This window comes from Lepisosteus oculatus, chromosome 2, assembly GCF_040954835.1.
Source record: "Lepisosteus oculatus isolate fLepOcu1 chromosome 2, fLepOcu1.hap2, whole genome shotgun sequence".
Taxonomy (NCBI): Eukaryota; Metazoa; Chordata; class Actinopteri; order Semionotiformes; family Lepisosteidae; genus Lepisosteus; species Lepisosteus oculatus.
Window position 1 is genome coordinate 74,695,241 of NC_090697.1, and position 23,517 is coordinate 74,718,757.

General features: G+C 54.1%; 2 protein-coding genes across 3 annotated transcripts; one reads left to right on the top strand and one right to left on the bottom strand.

The window, feature by feature from the left end:
* Nucleotides 1-432: 432 nt before the first annotated feature.
* Nucleotides 433-18,154, bottom strand: LOC102685226 (structural maintenance of chromosomes protein 1A). Its single transcript, XM_069183402.1, has 25 exons — nt 17,787-18,154; nt 15,569-15,757; nt 14,953-15,065; nt 14,380-14,583; nt 13,353-13,591; nt 12,675-12,933; nt 11,976-12,116; nt 11,615-11,697; nt 10,664-10,871; nt 9,166-9,351; nt 8,456-8,635; nt 7,773-7,919; nt 7,159-7,296; nt 6,889-7,005; nt 6,681-6,787; nt 6,209-6,350; nt 5,873-6,018; nt 4,706-4,859; nt 4,382-4,495; nt 4,147-4,303; nt 3,722-3,876; nt 3,046-3,197; nt 2,406-2,475; nt 2,144-2,254; nt 433-1,877 (listed from the first exon to the last, which is right to left on the bottom strand). Exons 1-25 carry the CDS (start codon nt 17,893-17,895, stop codon nt 1,797-1,799), a joined length of 3,702 nt encoding a protein of 1,233 aa, XP_069039503.1. The 5' UTR covers nt 17,896-18,154; the 3' UTR covers nt 433-1,796.
* A 27-nt stretch (nt 18,155-18,181) lies between these two features.
* Nucleotides 18,182-23,294, top strand: ribc1 (RIB43A domain with coiled-coils 1). Of its 2 annotated transcripts, none has more exons than XM_069183407.1 (8): nt 18,182-18,434; nt 19,714-19,938; nt 20,619-20,848; nt 21,332-21,446; nt 21,653-21,771; nt 21,970-22,191; nt 22,695-22,861; nt 23,051-23,294. In XM_069183407.1, the coding sequence occupies exons 2-8, from the start codon at nt 19,740-19,742 to the stop codon at nt 23,130-23,132; spliced, it is 1,134 nt and encodes a 377-aa protein (XP_069039508.1). In that variant the 5' UTR covers nt 18,182-18,434; nt 19,714-19,739; the 3' UTR covers nt 23,133-23,294. The 2 variants fall into 2 exon arrangements, with proteins under 2 accessions (XP_069039508.1, XP_069039513.1); XM_069183412.1 differs by lacking the exon at nt 18,182-18,434 and adding an exon at nt 18,542-18,698.
* The last annotated feature ends 223 nt before the right edge of the window (nt 23,295-23,517 follow it).

The following is a 23,517-nucleotide window of genomic DNA, read 5'->3' on the forward strand; positions in this document are numbered from 1 at the left end:
ACAGCTGATTGCAACACACACTCTGCTCATCATACCTGGGTAAACTGCAATGGAGGAGCCATGTTAAAGCTTATGAGCTTAAAAAAAACCATAAGAGGTGGACTTCTGGCTCTTCTCACCCACATGGTAGCTGCTACTTATTCCAAAGGTGTCATTTCCTTCTTTCTTGAAGGAAAATTGGGGCATTGGTTCAATTAAGCAGCCAAGTGGCTTGTTCCTACAAACCACCAGTGAAGATGTGCATTAAAACCAAGTACAGGAGACACGTCTCTACCTAAAGACTGATGAACATTAATATTAGTGAACTGGTGGACCGGGACAGTAAGTTTACAAAACTCTCAGTTCATCTGTATCCATTCAAGTCTAATTAAAGATTATAGCCCTTTGGACTGTGGCACAGGCGGCCAACACACACTAAAAACCACTGACTGATTTATGGTGTTCTTTATGAGCATTATTTATTCAATATGCAGACCACACATGGGTTTAAAAAAAAAGGGAGTGAGCTTGTATCAAAGGTTTGGGGGAGGGAATAGATACCTTATGCACAATACGGAAAAGTCCTTGAACAACAAAGACTCCCCTACAAAAAGATTTTATTTTAATCATAATTTTACAAACATTAAACTACAACGTTCCAGGTGCCAGACTCCCTCTAGTGCTGCAAACTGTCCAGATACAGCAGAATGAATCTACAGGGCTTGGTCACCTTCAGGTTTCTTTTTTTTAAACAATTTTATAGAGATTGATTTTTTTTTCCATACATCCTTATAATCCTTTGACACAATGGTCTGTCCCTGCCAGAGGAAAAACTAAGTTTCCTACTTGAGTACAAGAGGGATAACACAATTGTAACAAAATGCCATGAGATTCACTGGGTTAAACATTAAAAACATGAAAAAAGATGCGCATCAGGCTCTCAACATGATCTGAGCTTGTGGATACTGAACTACAGGCAGGTTTACACCGTGTTCACTCTGTTAACAACGAGCGTAATGGCTGTGAGCAAGGCTGCTGGCGTCACACCCTCTCAAATCCAGAGAGGACTGGGCTGCTGCTGTTTAGTGCTTGCTGTTTAAATTGCATTAAATATGCTACAAAACTGCCTGCAAACACTAGACAACAGATCCTAAAAAACTCGGCACCCATTTCCACTGATGTCCAGCACCACCAGCAACAAACACCCAGTAAAATAGTGACTCCAAGACACAGCGACGGCCTACAACTCACACTGGCTGCATCATCTTATTTGAACATGATTATGTTAACTCTTGTAAAACTGTACTTCTACTACAGACCCAAAACTGGTGTGAAACTAAGATCACCAGCAAAGTTTTTAAAAGATTCTCTTCTGAATGAAACAGGAATTAACAGGTAAAACCGACCACACGGTTAAATCCTGTTCGCGATCATTAACCGGAACTGAAAAACAGAAATAAAGACACCCTAACCATGGACCGATGATTAGGAAAGGCAGCCTTGCAAGCCGAAAAACTTTAAAAACACCCTTTTAGGTGACAGCTGTAGGCTAAAGATGTAAAAGAGGATAAATTCGAGAAAAAAAGAGTCAAAATGCAGAACTCTGAAAGGAGACGGCGCTGCTGCGCCGGGGTCTGTTCAGGAACCTGCGCGGTGCAGCTCTCCGAGACACTCTGCAGCGAGGGGCTCTGCCGTGAACAGACGCACCTTTCTGAACTGAAATAAAAAGTGAGCGACCCCCCCCGACTGGACTGTGGTCGGTCAGCAGGCGCAGCTGGAGGAACGTGCCCGCGGGGGTCACTGCCTCTGGTGCAGCCCTACTCGTTGGGGGCAGGGTTGGCGTCGGGGTACTGGGACAGGTCGAAGGTGAGCACTTTGCTGATGACGCAGTCTCCTTGCTGCAGGAGGGAGAGGAAACAAAGGGAAGGAGATGAATTGATGTGTAGCGCACAGTCACAGCAAAGCACAATGGCAATCTCCTTTCAGACCGTGTTATTCACTAACACATGCAACTTCAAATGGAGTTTTAGACAATGTGCTCATATCAGTAACTTTTCAATCTCCTGCTGGCCTGAGCACAGGGACACGTGCTGGGTGCAGTGTGTGCACAGGGACTCCATTCCCACTCCCTTGCTTCGTGCTGTGTGTTGAGGGGGATGCTGACCTCAGGGTATACGCCGATGAGCGAGTCGGCCTTGGTGTAGAACTCCTCCTTCAGGGAGATGACAATGGCCTGGAAGTTCACCACCGATTGGTCCTTAATGTAGTTTGCCACCTGCAGGACACCACCCACATTACAACAAAGCACCACACTGCCACTGACACACAACAACACACTTAAGACAGACCCACTCCACAGATTGCTATTCAAGCCCAAATTCCCCGGAGATGCGGTGACATGCACAGTCTCCTCGATGGCACCCCACCTTCCCGATGTTGGTGTTGTCCAGAGCGGCGTCGATCTCATCCAGCACGAAGAAGGGAGCCGGCTTGTAGCTACGAGAGGAACAGGAAGACAGTCACCACAGAGCAGGGCTCCTCACTTGTCTACTCAGGGCCTGTATCTCCTCCTTTCCCTATCGCCCAGCCCTTCTCAAATTCGAGGATGAAGCCGAAATAATAATAATCCTCACACTTACATAGTGCTTTCACAGTCCATTCAAAGCCAAGACAGATAACTACTGTCTCTCTTGGTCTCAGTGTGAGGGACAACTGCACATATGATAACTCGTCTGTCTCAGTGCAGTTGGTTTACAGCAGTGCATTAAACCTTCTCAGTGTTGCGCATTAACCTGTCTCAGTGCAGTGTATTAAACCTCCCACTGTTGCGGATTAACCTGTCTGTTTCAGAGCAGTGTATTAAACCGTCTCAGTGCTGTGCCTTAACCTGTCTCAGTGCATTGTCCAGCAGTGTTTTGACCCTCCTTGTGTAGTGCATTAACCCATTGGTCTTAATACAGTTAAGAGTCCATTAACGCCCCATCCGTGCACCCTTATTCCCAGTATCTCTCACCCTCCCCCCAACCTCTCATTCTGACTCGTCCTATGTCTTCCTCCCTCCCTCACCTGTGTATGGCAAACAACAGTGCCAGGGCAGCTACAGTTTTCTCCCCGCCAGACAGGTTGTCCATGGGCCGAAACCTCTTCCCCGGAGCGACACAGTTATAGTTGATCCCGTCCAGATAAGGCTCCTCTGGGTTCTCTGGGCCCAGGAATGCCTGAGAGGACAAGAGATGAAGGATCAGAAACAGAAAGAGCCAGTGTATAGAATCATGTGGTGTGTAGAATTGGGTATGCCTGTACGTACTCAATATGGGTATAAGTGTGTGTGTTTCTATTGCTATCAATGTGGAAATAAACTATAAAGAAACACCAGGGAACGTGGGGAGGACATCCACTATTACACCTGAAAGTGACAGGACTGCAACTGTCAGGTCTTCTTTTGGAACCTCACTGCATGAGGGTAACAGAAGAGTAAATGAAAACAGAATGAGAAGCAGGTGTACGTTTCTGTGGGGTGTGTGCCTGAGCAGGAATGCAAGTTTGTGCGAGCAACACTATGGGCAGGGTGTGCTAGTGTGCTCGTGTCACTATGGGTGTGTGAGTCAATATGTGCCCGAGCAGGAATACAGGTGTGTGTCACTGTGTACATGTCCCTGTGGGACTGTGTGTCAGCCAACGTGTGCCTGAGCTCCAGTGCGTGGCACTATGGCGATGTGGGTGTCACTTCGGGAGCGCTTGCCTGAGCACTGCTGTTCCTGGACAGGGCCTTGTAGATCTCGTCGATGTTGGTGGCCACGGACTCGAAGCAGGCGTTGAAACGGTCGAAGCGCTCCTTCTTGATCTGCTCAAAAGCCTGCTTGGCCTTCTTCGCTCGCTTACGGGCTGCCTCAAACTCTGGGGACGGTGGGGGAGACAGGAGGATGTGTGAGAAGGGATCACGCACGTGCCCAAAACAGCCTCTGATCCAAACCGCCCCCAACCCCATCAACTCTACTCTCGCCCCGATTGCGCTCGGTCCTCCCCCAGACTCCCCCACTCCCTCGCTGTCGCTCCTCCTCTCCGGTGCCCTTTCCCTGAACCTGGGACCCCAGCCTCTTTCCCTCGTGCCTTTGTGCCGACACGCATCTCCGGGTCCCTCCCACTCCGCCCCCTCCCCCGCCTCACCGTCGCTGGTCTCCTGGAATTTGTCGCGGACGCTCTCCAGCTTCTCCATGGCCTTCATGTTGGGGGCGCTGATGCGCTGCAGGATGCTCTGCTGCTCGTTCAGGCGCTGCTGCAGGTTGTTCATCTCTGCCTTGATCTCATCCTCCGACTGGGCGTCCTGGCAGAGAGACAGGGGGTCAAGACCAAGCAGAGGGGACAGAGATGGACGGGGACACGCGGACGGGGCGGTGCGTACCTTCAGGTCTTCGGCCAGAGCGCTGTAGTCGATCTCGATCAGAGCCTCCTTGGCCAGCAGGCTGCTGGACGTCTTCTGACTGCTGCTCACTGACTCCTCCGCCTGGGAGCCCCCCTGAGAGGGGGAGAGACAGGGATGGGGGGCAGACAGGAAGTGGAGGAAGATGGAGGAAAGCGGGAAGATGGGAGAGTAGGAGAAAATGAGGAAACAGAAAGAGGGAAGGGTAGTTATTACACACAGAGCGGTTATGAATTTATATTTCCACAGCTGGTCATTGGGTAAAGCTGTGTAGCTGAATTGAGTGCAGAGTGTACAGGGGTGTACCTCCTCCTGGCTGATGTCCTCCATGGTGCCAGACTTCAGGGGCAGTCTGATGTCTTGCATCTTGCAAGCCTGCAGCAGGTTGTGTCTGTCGCTGCGCTTCTGCTCCAGCTTGGTCTCGATGGCCGTCACCTCCTTCTGCAGCTGGGTCATCTCCCTGAGGCACACAGCCTGGAAATATAACACTGCACCACACACCAGCTACACAAACCCACAACACTCACTAAATTATGCAACAAGGACACTGCACAGCGCAAGCAATGAGAGGAGATACTGTGTAACAGACGACAACACACAGTATAACAAGTATAGCATACCACAGTGATGCTACACATCAGTCTTGGATGAATAATAATTCATCCCAAAAAATGGTATAAAAATAACATTTGATAATCAGCTATGACAATCTCTGTTGTTTCAAGAGCTTAAACCAATATAAAGAATAAATTATTATTATTATAGGCGAGTGCAGTATCTCAGTGGGTGAGGGCCCGTGTGAGGGCCCGTGTGAGCCAGCGCAGTATCTCAGTGGGTGAGGGCCCGTGTGAGCCAGCGCAGTATCTCAGTGGGTGAGGGCCCGTGTGAGCCAGCGCAGTATCTCAGTGGGTGAGGGCCCGTGTGAGCCAGCGCAGTATCTCAGTGGGTGAGGGCCCGTGTGAGCCAGCGCAGTATCTCAGTGGGTGAGGGCCCGTGTGAGCCAGCGCAGTATCTCAGTGGGTGAGGGCCCGTGTGAGCCAGTGCAGTATCTCAGTGGGTGAGGGCCCGTGTGAGCCAGTGCAGTATCTCAGTGGGTGAGGGCCCGTGTGAGCCAGTGCAGTATCTCAGTGGGTGAGTACAGTGTGAGGGCCCGTGTGAGCCAGCGCAGTATCTCAGTGGGTGAGTACAGTGTGAGGGCCCGTGTGAGCCAGTGCAGTATCTCAGTGGGTGAGTACAGTGTGAGGGCCCGTGTGAGCCAGTGCAGTATCTCAGTGGGTGAGTACAGTGTGAGGGCCCGTGTGAGCCAGTGCAGTATCTCAGTGGGTGAGTACAGTGTGAGGGCCTGTGTGAGCCAGTGCAGTATCTCAGTGGGTGAGTACAGTGTGAGGGCCTGTGTGAGCCAGTGCAGTATCTCAGTGGGTGAGCACAGTGTGAGGGCCTCTGTGAGCCAGTGGAGGAGAAGGAGTTCCTTACTTGTTGGCTCCCCCCAGCTTCTTGCGGATCTCCTCCATCTCGTGGTTCTTGTCGTTGACCTCGGACTTCTTGGTCAGGTGCTGGTTCTTCAGGTCCTGCAGCTGGGCCATGGTCTCATCGATGATCTTCATGTGCCTCTGCTCCTCCTGCCGGGACACAGGGAGAGAAGCAGAGAAAAAGAGAAAGAGGGAGAGAACACGCATTACATTTCGTCAGTTCCCCGGGTAATCTGTAGAGCTCAAGTCTCAGCACGACGCGGAGACGCCGTCTCTCGGTGTCCGGACGAACGCCGCAGCGCCAGAGGTGGTCGAGAAGGTGGGGCGCTCACTACCGTACCTTCTTGAGCCTCTCGATCTCGCTCTCGTCCTTGCGCACCGTCTGCTCCCACATCTGCACCTTCTCCTGGTCCTCCTTCAGCTGGTTCCGCTCGTAGTCCAGCTGGATGCCCAGCCTGGTCTTCTGGGTCTCAAACTCCAGCCTGGGGGACGGGGAGGAAGGGGGCCCTTAACACACGAGCTAATGAACCCGGAGGAGAGAGCTGAGAGGGGGCAGGCCACTGCAGAGAAGAATGGGGGGCAGGAAGAGTGAGAGGGGAAATGGAATACTGAGGCAGAGGGGAGGTCAGGGGTCAGGGGGTGTTAACCGGAGGAAGGAAGAAGGAGAGAGGCCAACAGGATTTTTTAACGTGCAAACTAACATACACAAGAGCCATCTCTTTTACAGACAGGAAAACAGATCCCAGTTAAACTTCCATGCTCAGACAGGAGAGCCGACGCAGGAGGGTCAGGCGCGCGCGTGCAAGACTGACCGCTTCTTGGCGATCTCATTCTGCCTCTTGACCTTCTCCTCCTCGAACTCGCGGATGTTCCTCACGCCGATCTCTTCGCAGAACTCCACGAACACCTCGTCCTCCACCTGGCGCACAACACACAGGGCGCGAGAACACACACCGGAGTCAGGGCGGGGGCCGTGCGGCGGGGCCCGCGGGCGGAGACGGGGCGGCGCGCACGCTGTACCAGGTTCATGCGGTCTCGCAGCTCCTTCATCTCCCTCTCCCGCGACTGGATAATCCTCTTGATGTCATTGATCCGGGGCCCGAAGTTCGCCAGCTCGCTCTCCAGCTTCGACTTCTCCTGCAGACGCGGGGAGGGACAGGGGGCGCGAGAGTGAGAAAGACGCACAAAGGAAAAGGACGAGCAGCAGCCGGAGAAGACAGGGGAGAGCAAGGAAAAAGGACGGTATTAGAAGAGGGAGAGAGAGAACGTCACGACAGCACAAGCAGAGACCTGCATGTTGAGGGAGAGGTGCCGGGTCTTGGTCTGCTCCAGGTCGCTCTGGGAATACTTCAGTCTCATCTGCAGCCCGTGGGCCTGGGACTGGACCTGCCGCAACTCCGCTTCCTTTCGCTTTGCTTTCATTTGCTCCTGCAATACAAAAGTCAGCCCCAATCAGTACAATAACGCATTAATACAGGCAATACCGAATTAGAGCTGGAGGCTACAGTCCCAGTACAGTAGAACACTCCTGTTACAATAGGAGCTACAGTCCCAGTACAGTAGAACAGTCCTGATACAATAGGGGCTACAGTCCCAGTACAGTAGAACAGTCCTGTTACAATAGGAGCTACAGTCCCAGTACAGTAGAACAGTCTGTTACAATAGGAGCTACAGTCCCAGTACAGTAGAACAGTCCTGTTACAATAGGGGCTACAGTCCCAGTACAGTAGAACAGTCTGTTACAATAGGAGCTACAGTCCCAGTGCAGTAGAACAGTCCTGTTACAGTCCCAGTACAGTACACTAATAAGCACTATGCCGATTTGATCCTCTTCTGTTTTCCAGTGTTACGTTCATCTCTCCCGTCTGTGTCTCCTTGTTCCTACCACGCTCTGATAGTTTCACCTTGAGCTCCTCTGTGAGTTTCTCCTTCTTGTCCTTGAGCTTGTCAACGGCCTTCTCGTCCCAGCGACGGGCCTTCGCCTTCAGATCGCTGGCGCCACCCGAGATCACACCTGACTTCTGGAACAGGGTCCCGTCCAGGGCCACCGTCTGAGAGAGAGCGAGAAACAGCTGGGGTCAGCAAAGCACTGCACGCTGCTGGACACTGCCACAGCACTTACAGAGACAGAGAGGAGGTTTAAACACTGCTCTGCACAAACACAGCACTCGGTCTCCATCCAACACTGCGTGTCCTTCATGGACAGGCTGAAGGAGCTTGAATCTATCTTGAAGAGAGAAGACTACATGGAGAACCGATTCAGGAATTCAAAATCTGCAAAGGCTTCGACAAAGTCAACCCCGTGGCCTTCAGAATGAAAAGTAAAACATGCACCAGAAGTCACAAGGGAAATTGTATTTAAACCGAGACTAGGAGACACTTCTATACCCAGAGGTCTGTTGGTGTGTGGAACAAGCAACCCAGACATGTTGCTAAAGCCAATACCTGTTTTTTTTTAAGAAACAATTGGCATTATATCAGTGTGTGTTTTAATCAGTGGGGCAGGATCGCAGTTTGTGCAGTTGTGTATCAGTGCGTGTTGTGCGTCAGCCTCTGTCCCCAGCGCCGGGGCTGTGTTCCGCGTCACCTTGTGCCGGTGTGGGCCCCCGAAGGCGATGCGGCGGGCGTCTTCCACGTTGTCGCAGACCAGCGCGTTGCCGCAGGCGTACTGCAGCGCCTTCTTGATGTGCGGCGGCTCGTAGCGGATGACATCGATCACCAGCTTCGCCCCGCGCAGCTCCCGCAGCTTCTCGTCCGTGGGCTTGACCTGGGGCGCGGGGTGAAAGGTGAATGAGAGCGTGAGAAACACGGGGCGGGGAATTAAGTGTTAACTTTCACCAGCGTGAAGTGTGTTGTTTGCACAGTCATTACACACTAGGGCTCCTGAGCAGCCAAAGCACTAGGCGGAGCTCCATGATCACAGGTCACAGGATCGTGTCACCAGCTGACTGTGGCCAGGACTCCCCGGACACCGGCAGCCAGTCACAGGGTGGGATCAGACAGGCAGGGCTCTCTCAGCAACACAGCAACCCCCTGGGGTCTCCAGTGTGCTTGGGGGCTTCTGTGGGAGAGGGACACGCCTCCCCAATCAGAGCAGACAGAGGCTGGAAGGAGGGCGTGTCAGAGGGGTCTGCCCACGCCCCCTCCCCTGTGTGAGGTCACGGGGGTCACAGCCGAGAGCCAACGCGAGAAACACATAACTGACGGATCGCCTTCAGGTGGGTGTGGCAAAGATAACTGGGGACTCTAACTTGCAAAGAAATACCAGACACGCCGACAGCACAGCATCACGGGTACCTCCAGGTAATCCAGGGGCAGGAAGGTCTCAGGCTCTCCTCGCTGCTCCTTGATGTACTGGATGCAGTCGCGGCCCGTCTTCTCCGAGTCCACGATGATGGCGTCCATGTTCTTCCCCAGGACCTTGGTGACGGCGATCTGGTACTTCTTCTGGGTCGGCTGGCAGAGGTCAATCAGCCGGCCGTACTGAGAGACGGGGAGCGGGAGACGCACTTAAACCACGCAACGCTACCCGGCTCGTTCTGTCCGCGCTTGAAACATCGGCAGAACTACGAGGTGCAGAGGACCGTCAGAACTCGTGACGTGGCGTTTTTTACGTTTTTTAAAAAAAGCAGCATCACTGCTGTGAAAACTAACTTAACGACTGGATTTAGAGGATACTGGAGATCACTTGCATGTACAACGGTTTGTGAAAGGATTAAAGAAAATGTTCTTCAGTGCGCTGTAAGTTTAACCTGATGGTGCTATCACCCAGCTGCAATCCTGTACAGACACAGGCATCCCCCATCATGCTGCAATCCCCCATCAGGCAGGCTCCTCCCCCTCTCTCTCTGATCACGCAGGCTCCTCCCCCCTCCACAGGGAGGCACCCCCCCCTCTCATCAGGCAGGCTCCTCCCACCCCACCCCCTCAACAAGCAGGCTCCTCCCCCCTCCACAGGGAGGCTCCTCCCCCTCTCTCTCAACAAGCAGGCAACCCCCCCCTCTCATCAGGCAGGCTCCTCCCCCCTCCACAGAGAGGCTCCTCCCACCCCCCCCCTCAACAAGCAGGCTCCTCCCCCCTCCACAGGGAGGCACCCCCCCCCTCTCATCAGGCAGGCTCCTCCCACCCACCCCTCAACAAGCAGGCTCCTCTCCCCTCCACAGGGAGGCTCCTCCCCCCTCCACAGGGAGGCTCCTCCCCCTCTCTCTCAACAAGCAGGCAACCCCCACTCATCAGGCAGGCTCCTCCCCTCTCTCTCAACAAGCAGGCAACCCCCCCCTCTCATCAGACAGGCTCCTCCCCCTCTCTCTCAACAAGCAGGCAACCCCCCCCCCCTCATCAGACAGGCTCCTCCCCCCTCCACAGGGAGGCTCCTCCCACCCCCCCTCAACAAGCAGGCTCCTCCCCCCTCCACAGGGAGGCTCCTCCCATCTCTCTCATCAGGCAGGCTCCTCCCCCCCTCTCTCTGATCAGGCAGGCTCCTCCCCCCCTCTCTATAATCAGGCAGGCTCCTCCCCCCCTCTCTATAATCAGGCAGGCTCCTCCCCCCCTCTCTATAATCAGGCAGGCTCCTCCCCCCCTCTCTATAATCAGGCAGGCTCCTCCCCCTCTCATCAGGCAGGCTCCTCCCCCCCTCTCTCTGATCAGGCAGGCTCCTCCCCCCCTCTCTCTGATCAGGCAGGCAACCCCCCCTCTCATTAGGCAGGCCCCCCCGCCCCGCCCCCATCAGACAGGCTCCTCCCCTTCCCCAGGAGCAACCTGCCCCCCCCAGTGCAGACAGCCTCTCTGCTCTCACCACAGAGCCGGGGTAGAGCCTCTTGATGCTCTCCATGATCTCCGCCTTGCGCTGCTGCCGGCTGTTCTCCTGCCGGTCGATCCTGGCGTCGCCGAGCTGCTCCATCACCTGGTTCAGCTCGGTGTTGATCTCGTCGATGCGGCGCTTGGCCTGCTCCACCTCCTCCGTCAGCTCCTCCTCCAGCCGCTTCTGCTCATCCAGGGACTGCCTGCAGGCAGAGGGAAGCAGGGGTTGGACATGGCAGAAGCCTCGCACGTCCAGGAAAGCTGAACTCCAGCAAGAAAGACCGCCTGACATGGAGCCTGGAGGCTAACGATACAAGCTCCGGACTTGTAGGACGGACAACAGCTACCATCCAGTCCATCCCACGGCAGAGTTTAAACCCCATTCGTTTTTAAATGGACTGGCTGATGGAAAATTCACTAAAAACTTGGAATGGTGCACTAACGCGACACCGAGACTCCTAAAGTGTGACAGCTGTATGAGTGTTGGGACAGTAGATCAGGCTTTCCACTAGGCGGTGCTACATACAACCTGACATTAGGAAACTACTTGTTACTGTTGATGCAACAGTACAGCTTAACACGGAGGAACAGAGCAGCTCTTGCAGTGAGAAGTGGGTACGAATATTAAATATTAATTAGCTTGTGGACCAACTACTTCAGGAGACAGACTCTTCATTGTGCCCTTTTGCACGAATGCCTGCATCCAAGCACAGTTTATTAGGGCTCACCGGCGGTGGACACCTAACACTGACCAGTGTCAGAAACATGGATCTGTATCAAAAGAAAGGACCCGCCAGACTAGGGCAAGAGACAAGTAGTGTTTGTAATGAAGTTTTCAATATTTCTTATGACATGAATCAAAATAGTTTGAATCCCCCCCCCCCATCGGCACACGTCGTTGGGGCAGACAGTGCCCCCGTGTGGCAGGGCTGCGACATGACCGTACCGACTGGTGGTGATGTAGTCCTCCAGCTTCTCAATGCGCTTCTGGTTCTCCTCAATCTCCCGGATCTTCTGTTTGATCTTGGCCTGAAACAGAAAAAGAAAGCTTGCTCTCCTTCCATTGATCGCCGCCCTCAGTCCCCCCCCCCCCTCAGTCCCTACCCTCCTCTCAGCCCCCCTCAGTCCCTCCCACCCTCTCCAACTCCCCCCGCCCCCTCAGTCCCCTCCCACCCTCTCCAACTCCCCCCGCCCCCTCAGTCCCCTCCCACCCTCTCCAACTCCCCCCCCACCCTCAGTCCCTCCCGCCCCTCAGTCCCCCCCACCTTCTCCGACTCTCCCCCAATCCCCCAACTCCTCTCTCTCACCTCTGTCTCCACTTTCTTTCGCTCCTCCAGGTCCAGCCGGTCCTGGTCGGCCTTCTGGTCTCGGTTGAATTTCTCCAGCTCCTGCGCCAGTGTGGCAGCCCGCTTACTGGCCTCCTCCTTCAGACGGTGGTACTGTTTCACCTGCGAGGGAGTGAGGGAGATGGAGAAAGACGCTGAACAAGAGCTACCCTGCAGCACGCAAACACTGCACAGCTGCTTAGTCCCCCATTAACATCTGACTCATCTTCTGAGTGCAGTCTTGTGCCTGATCTCTTCTTACATCTTACATCCTCTTTATCCCTCCGCCTTGCCTCAAAGATGACGTTGGCACTGGCTGTAGGTTAGCATAGTACCTGTCTCTTCCCCAGGGTGAGCTCCTGTCTCTCTCTCTCTCAGTAGCTGTCTGTTCCCCAGGGTGAGCTCCTGTCTCCCTCTCTCTCTCAGTAGCTGTCTGTTCCCCAGGGTGAGCTCCTGTCTCTCTCTCTCTCAGTAGCTGTCTGTTCCCCAGGGTGAGCTCCTGTCTCTCTCTCTCTCAGTAGCTGTCTGTTCCCCAGGGTGAGCTCCTGTCTCTCTCTCTCTCAGTAGCTGTCTGTTCCCCAGGGTGAGCTCCTGTCTCTCTCTCTCTCAGTAGCTGTCTGTTCCCCAGGGTGACCTCCTGTCTCTCTGACCCTCTGTTCCCAGCTCTCTCTCCCCCAGTACCTGGTTCTCCTCCAGAGTGAGGTCCTGTCCCTGGCTCTGGGCCTCCTCCTCCATCCTCTCCTCGAACTCCTGCTTCGCCAACTCCACGGCAGCCATCTCGCGGTCCAGCTCCTCCATGTCGGCCTTGCGCTTCTTGTACTGCTTCTGGGCGTTCTGCAGAGACTTGCGCGCAGCCTCCAGCTTCTTGATCTTGTGGGCCGTGTTCTCCTTGGCCTTGATGTACTGCGGCCTCTTCTGGTTCAGCTCCGCATCCTTCTCCCTGGGAGAAAGGACAACGGAAAGTGGTGTCGGGGCACAAGCAGGAGCCGAGGAAACCATTACTGCTCTGCTGCAGGGAAACCCAAACCTGATGCCAGAGACCCCCGATGAAGCAGGTTTTCTATGTCACCAATTCCTAGATATGGAATGATTCCACTGTGACCAATTATACCGATATGTTACATGAAGAAGTGTAGGATCTTTTGGACTATAATCCAAGTACTATTACTATGACTAAGGAGTACTTGGTTCTCCTAGATTATTTGCCTTAGTGGAACAGACTGCTTGCTTTGGTCATCTGGTTGAACACCCTTCAGGTGACTGATGACCGTCAGCAACAGGTGACCTGCAAGAGTATCTGGACTGGGGCTCTCCGGGACCTGGAAAAAACAGGCTTTACAGGCTGTGCCTCTCTCTCACTTGATCTCCTTCTCCACGGTCTGCTGCTCCCTCATCATCCTGCCCAGCTCCTTCTTCTTCTCCTTCAGCTCGTCCTCCACTTTGTCCATCCTCTTGCGGTCCTTGTCGATCTCGCGGTTGCGCTGCGCCAGCTCGCGGTTCAGCTTGTCGATCTCCGCCTCGTTGTGGTACAGCTTGAACAGCTGCAGCTGCACGTGGGCCCGCACCACCTCGTCCTTCAGGCGCTGGTACCGCTCCGCCTGGGGGCAGGGGCAGAGGCAGAAAGAGCGCAGAGCAGGAGGAACAGACAGGAGAGAAGATGATGGGCGAGAGAGAGAGAGAAGGACAGAGACAGAGGGGGGTCAGGTAGAGGCAGTGAGAGAGAGACAGAAAGAGAGAAGGACAGACAGAGGGGGGTCAGGCAGAGGGATAGGTAGAGGCAGTGAGAGAGAGAGAAAGAGAGAAGAGAAGACGGAAAAGACACGGGAGACAGATGAACGGAGTGAGAAGAAGAGAAACAGGAGGATCAGGCAGAGGGATATGTAGCAGCAGTGAGAGAGAGAGAGACAGGGAGAGAGTGTGAAGAGAAGAAGGAACAGACAGGAGAGACAGACGAACACAGAGAAAGAGAGAAGGACAGAGATGGAGTGGGATCAGACAGGGAGATGGGTAGAGGGCGCGATATAAACAGAGTGTGGACAGAAAGGGGGACAGAAATAAGAGAAAAGGAATGAGAGAAGACGGATAATTAATAAAGCTGTACATTAGAAGACTGTATAGTATATATAGTATAGTGCCACAAAGAAGAGCTCAAAAACAGTAAGATTAGTCTGTACATTATTTCTTTTTGTTGTATTGCATGTATATATTCCCTAAGAATTACTTTTGCTTCATGATGTACTTTTACTGTGTTAAGGAGAATAATACATGTCCCACAATACTTCTGTGAGAGTTTAGCCTGCATTTCCGAGTCCCAGAGCTGAACCCCCTCTTGTATAGGGATCCCTATGGGACCTCCGGTGTATAACGCAGTGCCCGGCACTCCAACCTCCTCCTTCTCCTGCTTGGCCTCCTTGCGCTCGGCGGCGATGTTCTTCTTGCGGTGGTAGTTGAACTGCGTGTCCTCCTCGGCCTTCACCATCTCCTTCTTCCTCTTGTCGTACTCCTGCGCCAGCTCGCCCGAGCGCGAGATCTCCTCGAACAGGGCCGTGCGCTCCTTCGGGTTCTTCATGGCGATGGACTCCACCGCGCCCTGTGCGAGGAAGGGAGGGGGGGGGGGGTCACGCCTGGTCCCTTGAACAGCTCAGAATCCGATATTCACAATCTCCGGACTGCGACTGAAGCAACAGTGGTGCCTTCTTCTTTACAACAAGAAGAAACCGAGAACCAACAGCTGATGCTTTCAACACGAATGCAACTCCACCCAGCAATCGACATATGGCAGCCTCCCGCACCACGACCAGAAAAGGAGCAAGGTGGGGTGTCCCTGGGTCCCCTGAATGACCTGCCTGGTACCCAACAACTGCATCAGGCCACCCCAGGCTCTGGTCTTGGGGGGGGGCAGTCGATCTGGAGCACTAGATTCGGAGGCCGGCAGGACGGGCGACGCCGTCAAGGGTACCTGGAAGACGAGGAAGTTTCTGGCCTTGATGAGAATGCCCAGCTTCTCCAGCTCCTCGCTGTACTCCGACAGGCCCACCACCTTGCTGTTGATGCGGTACTCCGAGGAGGAGCCTGCGGAGCGGGGAGGGGGGAGGGGGGAGAGGCACAGGAGGTGGTGAGGAGGAGCACGAAACACTGCGGCCCCGCCTCGCTTCCGGAACCGCCCCGCCCGCGCTCAGGCCGGCAGCTGGGAGAGCGCCGCTTTTCCCGAACACGCCCGTACCCATCGGCAGAGGAGTGCGTCGTGAAACCCTGTGAACACTACTATTGCACACACAGAGGCCACTCCGCTGTGTGGCTCATTTAGGTCATCCAGGTGCGCCACAGCACCGAGTCTGAATACCTGGGCAACTTTCGTTCAGATTATCTACCGACTTCTATTTGCTTCTTGCTGCGAATGTGCGCGTGACAGATCACCAGCTACTTCAAGGCGCCATGACCGCAAGCTATAAGGCAGTGCGGGCACTCAGGCAGAGCACCGGGCACCGTGCCGATGATGACCCTGCTGTAGCTCCTCTCCCCTCGCGCCCTCAGACGCGGCGGCGTGGCGCCTCCCTCTAAAGACACGGGCGTACCGATGATGACTCTGGTGAAGCTCCTCTCCTCGCCGCTGTCCTCGCAGTACACCATGCTGACGTAGGCCCGGTTGGCAGCCGGCTTGCCCACGGGCGCCCCGTGGATCAGGTCCTTCAGCGTCTTCACGCGCAGGTTGCTGGTCTTCTCCGCCAGCACGAAGCTGATGGCGTCCATCAGGTTCGACTTCCCTGCGGGGGGGGAGGGTTACACGGTGAAGGAAGCCCAGGGGTCAGGGGTCGACGGGCCACTCTGCCTGGCCCCATTGTAAAGACTGGGCACTTCACCCCGGCTCAATCCAGAGCAGGAAACGACAACCGACGGCCTCATCGGGGCTGAATTACTGCACATCGGCCTGGACAGTGCAACTGCACACAGACACAGAGAGGAGCAGAAGGAAGCCTGCACACGAGAGGAGGCCATTCAACCCATCTTATCAACTTCCACTCTGTGATGAGCAACTCAATGGCACATTTTCCTGAGAGCTGGGATTAGGAACAAATCAACATTAAACAGAGAAGCAACTTAACACTCAGGTACCAAGTGAGCTTATAAAGGGCATTTATTTAGGGCAAAGAATAGGAAACATTTCATGACACAAAGGGCTGTGGGAGCAGGGAACACGCTGCCCAGCCATGTTGTTAAAGCTGATACTCTGGCTTCTTTCACGGAACAGCTGGAAGACATCAATTGGCAATGAACTACCAAGCAGCCACAGCTGGTCCAAATGGCCTCCTCTCATTGGTCACCGTTCCCACGTTCCACTGCAGTCGTCGCCCCAGTTAGTGAACCTCAAGCCTCACGGATCTCAGGTGTGGATAAACTTACAGCATTTGAGTCCTCCCCCCCCCCCTAATGGGATCCCCTCAAACAGACTGGGCACGCAATGCAATGCAATGCATCTTCTGGAAAAAATCTCAGACAGACAGCTTTCCAGATAGCCAACACGGCCTCAAATCTCAGGCTTTAGCTGCCAGAGCAGAGCTCCCAGTGTGGAGAGCCCCCTGCGTGGAAGAGAGCCCACTGCTCTCGGTTGGCCATACCAGGTCGCTTTCATCCTGGGTGCAGCTGCTGTCTGCCATATCCAGCACCCCACTGGGAGTCTCTATCCGTATCGTCCCCGCAGTCTCTCCTCTTCTCTCTTGTGGGGACTCTCGATTAGTCCGTCTGCCCGGGCACGGGCTCGGTACAGCCTACCGTGAGCGCGATGGTGGCGATTTTGGTTAAAGTGATTTATATGCAACAGCTTGTTGACCGTGTGGTTCACACTTCACAGCGAAAGGGATATCGAATCACACAGGGAGGGACTGCACGCCTGTCTCTGCGAGTACGTCTGCCTTCTAGTCGCTAGAATCTCGTGTATTTAATGCATTTGCTAGGTAATCCTTAATTTCCTAAGGTGAACACTGTACCTCCACCGGGTGAATTAAAGCTGAACAAAGAGGCAGAAAAAGCAAACACGCCTTGTGCATCTTTCTTTGTCGAAAGAGACACACCGACAACACTCAGGTGATTAGCGGTACATACTTTATACAAGAACTACGGCTCCCGTTTTCAATAATTCCAGTAACTGTGAAAACAGGACGGCGTACACTCAAAAACACCGAACAGGTCTGTTAAAACGGGTTCTTGCATCCCTACAGAGAAGCTGCATTTGTAAAAGGGAGTTACGTCGTTGCGTTATGAAGAGTGCCGAGGACTGCGTCCTGCCGAGACGGACACACACACACGTGTGTGCTCACACAGCCAGATGACGCGGGGGTACAGGACAGGCATGTCTGCAGAGCGACAGGATCTACCGGCGAGGTCGGACAAGCCCGGTTACTCGGCGGCTCACCCCGCGGCCCGGCAAGAGTGCAGACAGCGCCTCTCCTGCCGCCGACGAGCGGCGCCTCAGCTCCCCGCAGCCAGCCCGCAGACTGACAGAAGCCCCGCACTGACAGCCCCTCTGGAAATCCCTGCGCGTCCCAAGACAAGCGCATCACGCACAAATAAGCGATTCACACTCGGGTGTCTGCAGAACGGCCCGGCTACAGAAATGAAACCGGGCTTCATATGCAATACAACCAGAAACCGTGCAGGAATTCGTCCCTTCATAAACCCGCCATGCAGAAACGGAGGCCTACTCCACCCCCGGCCTCGAGTAGCGGCTGGGTCCGCTCTCCGGCCGCCCTGAGACGGCCAAGCCCCGCCTGAACGCCGCCGACTGTGCGCCCTTACCCGATCCATTGGGGCCGATGATGGCTGTGAACTTGTGGAAGGGCCCGATGATCTGGCGTCCTTTGTAAGACTTGAAGTTTTCGATCTCTATCAGTTTTAAATACCCCATTTTTAAAAACGTTTGTGCAAACGAATTTCAACGTCCGTATTCCTGGTTCAAATGTTTATCTGTAAAATGTACTCTCACATACAGCGTTAACCGCCCCCTCTCTCCTGCGCAACCAATAGCTTTATTTCTTAGGAGATACGATATCTCCTTCTTTAGATTTTATATATCTATCACTAAAATGATTTTTTTTCATTAAATTATATTTCAAAAACCTAAATGAAAACAATTACTGCCGGAGCGCGCGCGCAACCGGAGTAAAAACAAACAGCAGCGCCACCCCTGCTCTCGCGAGCTCACGCGGGCAAGCACGCATACGTCCAAACCACACGCAAGACGTGCGACGCCAAGGCCGGCCATCTTCCTTTTGGGCACCACCTTCAGTCGACTTAAATGGGAGTGAGGGCACATTACAGGGCGAGTGGTGGATTCTCGTTTCCATAGGAACCCCAAGCGGCTGACTAGAAACAAATCAATTGGAATTTGCTCTGGGCACACATTAGTGGAAGGAGCTACCTGGCGCAAACGCAGCCAAAACCCTGGTAAGATAAGTGTTTTTTTTCTTTCTTCTAGCAGATAACAAATGCAAACCAACCCATCTATAAACCTCTGTTAGACTTGGCTTGGATCACGGCGGTGTGTCGCCTTGAAGCAGACTGCAGTGGGGTTGCTGTACAGCTGTTTATAACAAAGATAACTTGCGAAACAGAATCTCACCGCAATATTGGAAAACAAGGCTCCCTTGAGCAGATGAATTTGGACGAAAACCTATATTCGTCGCAGAGATACAGATGCAGACCACACAGGTAGCAAGCGTGGGTCCGGGAGAGACACTATGCAGTAAACTTACTAAATTCTCGGATTCCAGAATAAAGATTCCGTTCTCAGCTCCTCTGCTTCTACACACGGATCAATTCTAATTTTCATTAAAGTAAAGCAGAGGGAAATCCACTATGTTGACTGTAGCTGCCTTAGAGAACTTCGACTACTTGTATCGGTTGCTCATGTAGTCTGGGCGGAATACAGAGGGTCCACTCCCTCAGCCCAGGACTGACTGACCCCAGAGCAGCACTGTCTTGACTACTGTCTTGTCAGGAGGCCAAGAGCACGTTCTTAGGGAGTGACGGGTCTGTCTTCTCTGCTGAAGGCCAGACAGCACGCAGCTCTGGACCGGGCGTTAAAGTGCCCAGGTCCACTCCACAGATATTCCATTGCTGCAGTGAGACTGAAGTGTCACAGGACAGTGGCCGTCCCCTGCAGCGTACAGACAGCCCTGTCCCACGCCCAGGGAGAGCGTCCATGCCAACGTCACTGGATGCTAATGTGTGAAATCAGGGACCAGGGCGTTTCTCAAAAAGAGTAGGGGTGCTCACCCCAGTGTTGGGGCCAAATCTCCCCCTCAACATTACCTATCAAGGCCTCCTAATAAGCCCCTTTGAACTGGCTTCGTCACTCTGCTCTCCTCCCCACTGAGAGCTGGTGTGTGGGGAGAGGACTGGAGCATCGTCCAGGTGGGGCTGCACACTGGTCCCCATTACCTGTACAGCGCTTTGTGTGGAGTGTCAGAAAAAGCGCTATATAAGTGTAGGGAGTTATTATTACTGTTGTTTCAGGACTGAGACACGAGTATCACCAGAACTTTATGCAGAGCAGCACAAAACATGAATGTAAACATGTCCAGAAAAGCACTATATATAATATATACTTAATGAGTAAATATATAATAACAGTCCTCACACTTTTATGTCGAATCCTTACGATGTATGTAAGTGTAAGGATAATTATTATTTATGCTGTTCTGATGTTATTGTTTTTCTTCAGTGTGTGTGGCAGTGCAGTGTCGCGGGATGTATAAAGTAGACCTGCCTGTAGATGGCGCCCTCGCGGCGGCGGTGGAGCGCCGGCGGCTGGCGGAGGCGCAGCGGCGGAGCCGGGTGTTTAACCCGCGGGTCCGGACCCTGGGGGTGGACCTCCCGGGGCTGGAGAGGCAGGTGGAGGAGCGCCGGGTCCTGGAGGAGGCGGAGAGACGGAGGGACCGCGCCTTCGGTGAGAGACAGGGTCATAGGTCACACCCCCACCTGGCTGAGTGTCACTGTCACCCTCTACAGCAGTGTGTGTGTTAACCCCTCTGCCTCAGTGCAGTGTGTGTATTAACCCCTCTGTCTCAGTGCAGTGTGTGTGTACAGCAGTGTGTGTATTAACCCCTCTGTCTCAGTGTGTGTACAGCAGTGTGTGTATTAACCCCTCTGTCTCAGTGCAGTGTTGTGTACAGCAGTGTGTGTATTAACCCCTCTGTCTCAGTGCAGTGTGTGTGTACAGCAGTGTGTGTATTAACCCCTCTGTCTCAGTGCAGTGTGTGTGTACAGCAGTGTGTGTATTAACCCCTCTGTCTCAGTGCAGTGTGTGTGTACAGCAGTGTGTGTACTAACCCCTCTGTCTCAGTGCAGTGTGTGTATTAACCCCTCTGTCTCAGTGCAGTGTGTGTACTAACCCCTCTGTCTCAGTGCAGTGTGTGTGTACAGCAGTGTGTGTATTAACCCCTCTGTCTCAGTGCAGTGTGTGTACTAACCCCTCTGTCTCAGTGCAGTGTGTGTGTACAGCAGTGTGTGTACTAACCCCTCTGTCTCAGTGCAGTGTGTGTGTACAGCAGTGTGTATATTAACCCCTCTGTCTCAGTGCAGTGTTGTGTACAGCAGTGTGTGTATTAACCCTTCTGCCTCTCTCAGATGCACTCAGCCTTGCCCAGGATGCAGTGTTTGTTCAGGGTCAGCAGGAGGAACAAGAGACTCGTGCCCAGCTGGCCCGGGAGCTACAGGAGTTTCGGGCAACCCAGCAGTGCCCCAAAGACTCTCGGGACTTTGACCTTAATGACCCTCGTGCAATACACAGCGATTCCCCTGCCGGTCTCACCGACCCTGATGCCCAGTATGGGCCAGCCAGCATGCAAAGATTCGAGGTCAGCCATGCATAAAGACAGCACAGAAAAACATTTAGGCAGAGACACTCACTCAAAGAAACAGAGAAAGACAAAGACAGAAAAGAGCCTTGCAATCATGTCATTAGCACAACACATCCAGCTCCTGGTGCTGGTCTGTGTCTCTGTTTTTAGTGCTGTGTGTCAATAGTCCCAGTGCTTTCTGTATGTGTCAGAATTTGTAGGGCTCTGTGTTTGTCAGTATCCTCAGTGCTCTGTGTGTCAGTATCCTCGGTGCTCTGTGTGAATATTCTCAGTGCTCTGTGTGTCAGTATCCTCGGTGCTCTGTGTGAATATTCTCAGTGCTCTGTGTGTCAGTATCCTCGCTGCTCTGTGTGAATATTCTCAGTGTTCTGTGTGTCAGTATCCTCGGTGCTCTGTGTGGCTGTATTCCTAGTGCTCTATGTCTGTCAGTATCCCCAGTGCTCTGTCTGGCAGTATTCCCAGTGCTATGTGTGTGCTCAGGGTGAAGATCCAGGAGAGAAGGAGAGGAGGAGGATACAGAAGGAGGAGAATGAGCGAGTGCTGAGAGCACAGATTGAAGAAAGGGCCAGACGCTGCCAAGAGCAAAACCACAAAGGTGCACACTCCTGGACATTAGTTAATACACGTTTCATACTAATCAGGGTGTTTGTGATATGGAGTGTGTTTACAGTGACAGTGTGTGAGATGTACAGTATGCTCACAGTGACAGTGTGTGTGAGGTGTACAGTGTGTTTACAGTGACAGTGTGTGAGATGTACAGTATGCTCACAGTGACAGTGTGAGGGATGTGCTGTGTTTCAGAATCGGTCAGTGAGAGACTGAGGCTGCTGGAGGACCTCAGGGCTGTCCAGCTCAGTGCTCTAGAGGAGGAGTGCAAGAGAGCTGCCCAGACTGCACTCACTGACTACCACAGGGCTCAGGTACTGCTCTGTTCTGTCCTGGCCTGTATTCTGAACTGCATTGTACTGCCATGGTTCGGATTGGACTTCACTCAGCTGCACTCCACTTCACTGGGATGGCCTGTGCTGTACTGTCATGCGCAAGGCCAGGGCTCTCTGGTACACTGTAATACACCGCAGCGAACCGCGCAGCACTGCTAAAGTACACTGTTCCCCCAGGCGGCGGAGCGCGCGGAGAGAGAGAGGGCGGAGCGGGCGCGAGAGGAGCAGGAGAAGCTGGCGGAGCTGCGGCAGCAGGTGACCTCTGACCTGCTGACGGAGCAAGCGGAGGCGGGGCTGGCAGGCGGGGGCCGGGTGCTGACGGACCGCTGGAAAGGGATGAGCCCCGGGCAGCACAGCGCCATCCTGAGGGAGAGACAGGAGCAGTGCACCGAGAGAGAGGTACCGAGGGGGAACCCTGGGGTCAGGGAGGCGGAGGAAGAGAGAGGAGGTACATACGGCATACACCGAGAGCGCAATATGGAGACGGGGAAGAGGAGTGTGTGGAAAGACCATTATTTGGAATCAGTCTGGGGTGGGTTGGGAATTCTGGTCCGGAGGGTAGAGGGCCGCTTATTGATCCCCCACCGCTAACAGCAGCAGAGATCTCCCCTCCGAGTTCTGACCAGGCCCGGCCTGTCTTCGCTTCTGCTGAGACCTGACGAGAGCAGGCTGCGTCCTGGGCCTGCCCGTCTGGGACGCACACGAAGGGCGCTGCTCGCACCGGGCTCCCGCTGGCCATGTGGGAACGCTGGGGTAACGGTGGCCATGTGGCGCCTCTCACTTCCTCGTGGGGGGGGGCTCCGAGGTACCGTAGCACCCTCGGGTGCCCCGGGGCGTGTGACTCGGGGGGGCCGAGCCCTTGCCCCGATGCTCAGCGGCGTTCCTTTGCTGCCTCCCCTCAGCGGCGGCGGGCGGCGGAGAGGTGGACGGAGGCGCAGTGGGGCCAGCTGCAGTCGGTGGCGGCGAGGAAGGCCAGGGAAGAGGAGGAGAGCGCGCTGGAGAGGGCGAGGGAGGGCCGAGAGCAGCTGGCCAGATACAACGCGCAGCTGGCCCAGGAGCAGAGACTGCAGTGAGTGGAGCAGCAGTTAGCACAGCCTCCCGACAGCCACCCACACCTGTGGTCGCTCAGAAACTCAGTCTAGCCGACCCAGAGCCCCAGAGAAAGACCCCGGCACAGCTGCAGCACTGAGCTGGAGTGATCTGCTGTTTCAATCAGTGTGTTTACACCCCTTCTCTCTCTCTCTCTCTCTCCCCCCAGCCAGCAGTACCTGGAGAAGGAGCTGTACACCAACCAGCCTACAGCTCACTACTTCACACAGTTCAACACCTCCTCACGCTGACGCACATAGAGCTAGACACACACACACTGACGGCCAGATACAAAGCTATATTCACACACACTCAGGTATCCACAGACACCAGCTCACCAAGTTTATATTCCCAGTTCTCCTGTCATCGAGCCTACCAGCACAGAGCTGAATAAAGTCTAGGATGGTGCTGAAGCACTCTGGTTCGCTGTCTCTGTGTGTGTTGTGTGCTTGCAGCTCACCTGCTGACTTCACCTCCTGGGTGCCGTGATCAAGCACTTAACTGCTGCAAATTGAAGTCCTCCGAAAGAGCTCCACTCATCTTAAGGCAAAGCTCGGCTGTGAATTCAAATCCATCCATCTTCTTACCACTTCTTCCAGTTCAGGGTTGTGGGTGAACGGACTCTGTCCAGTAAAC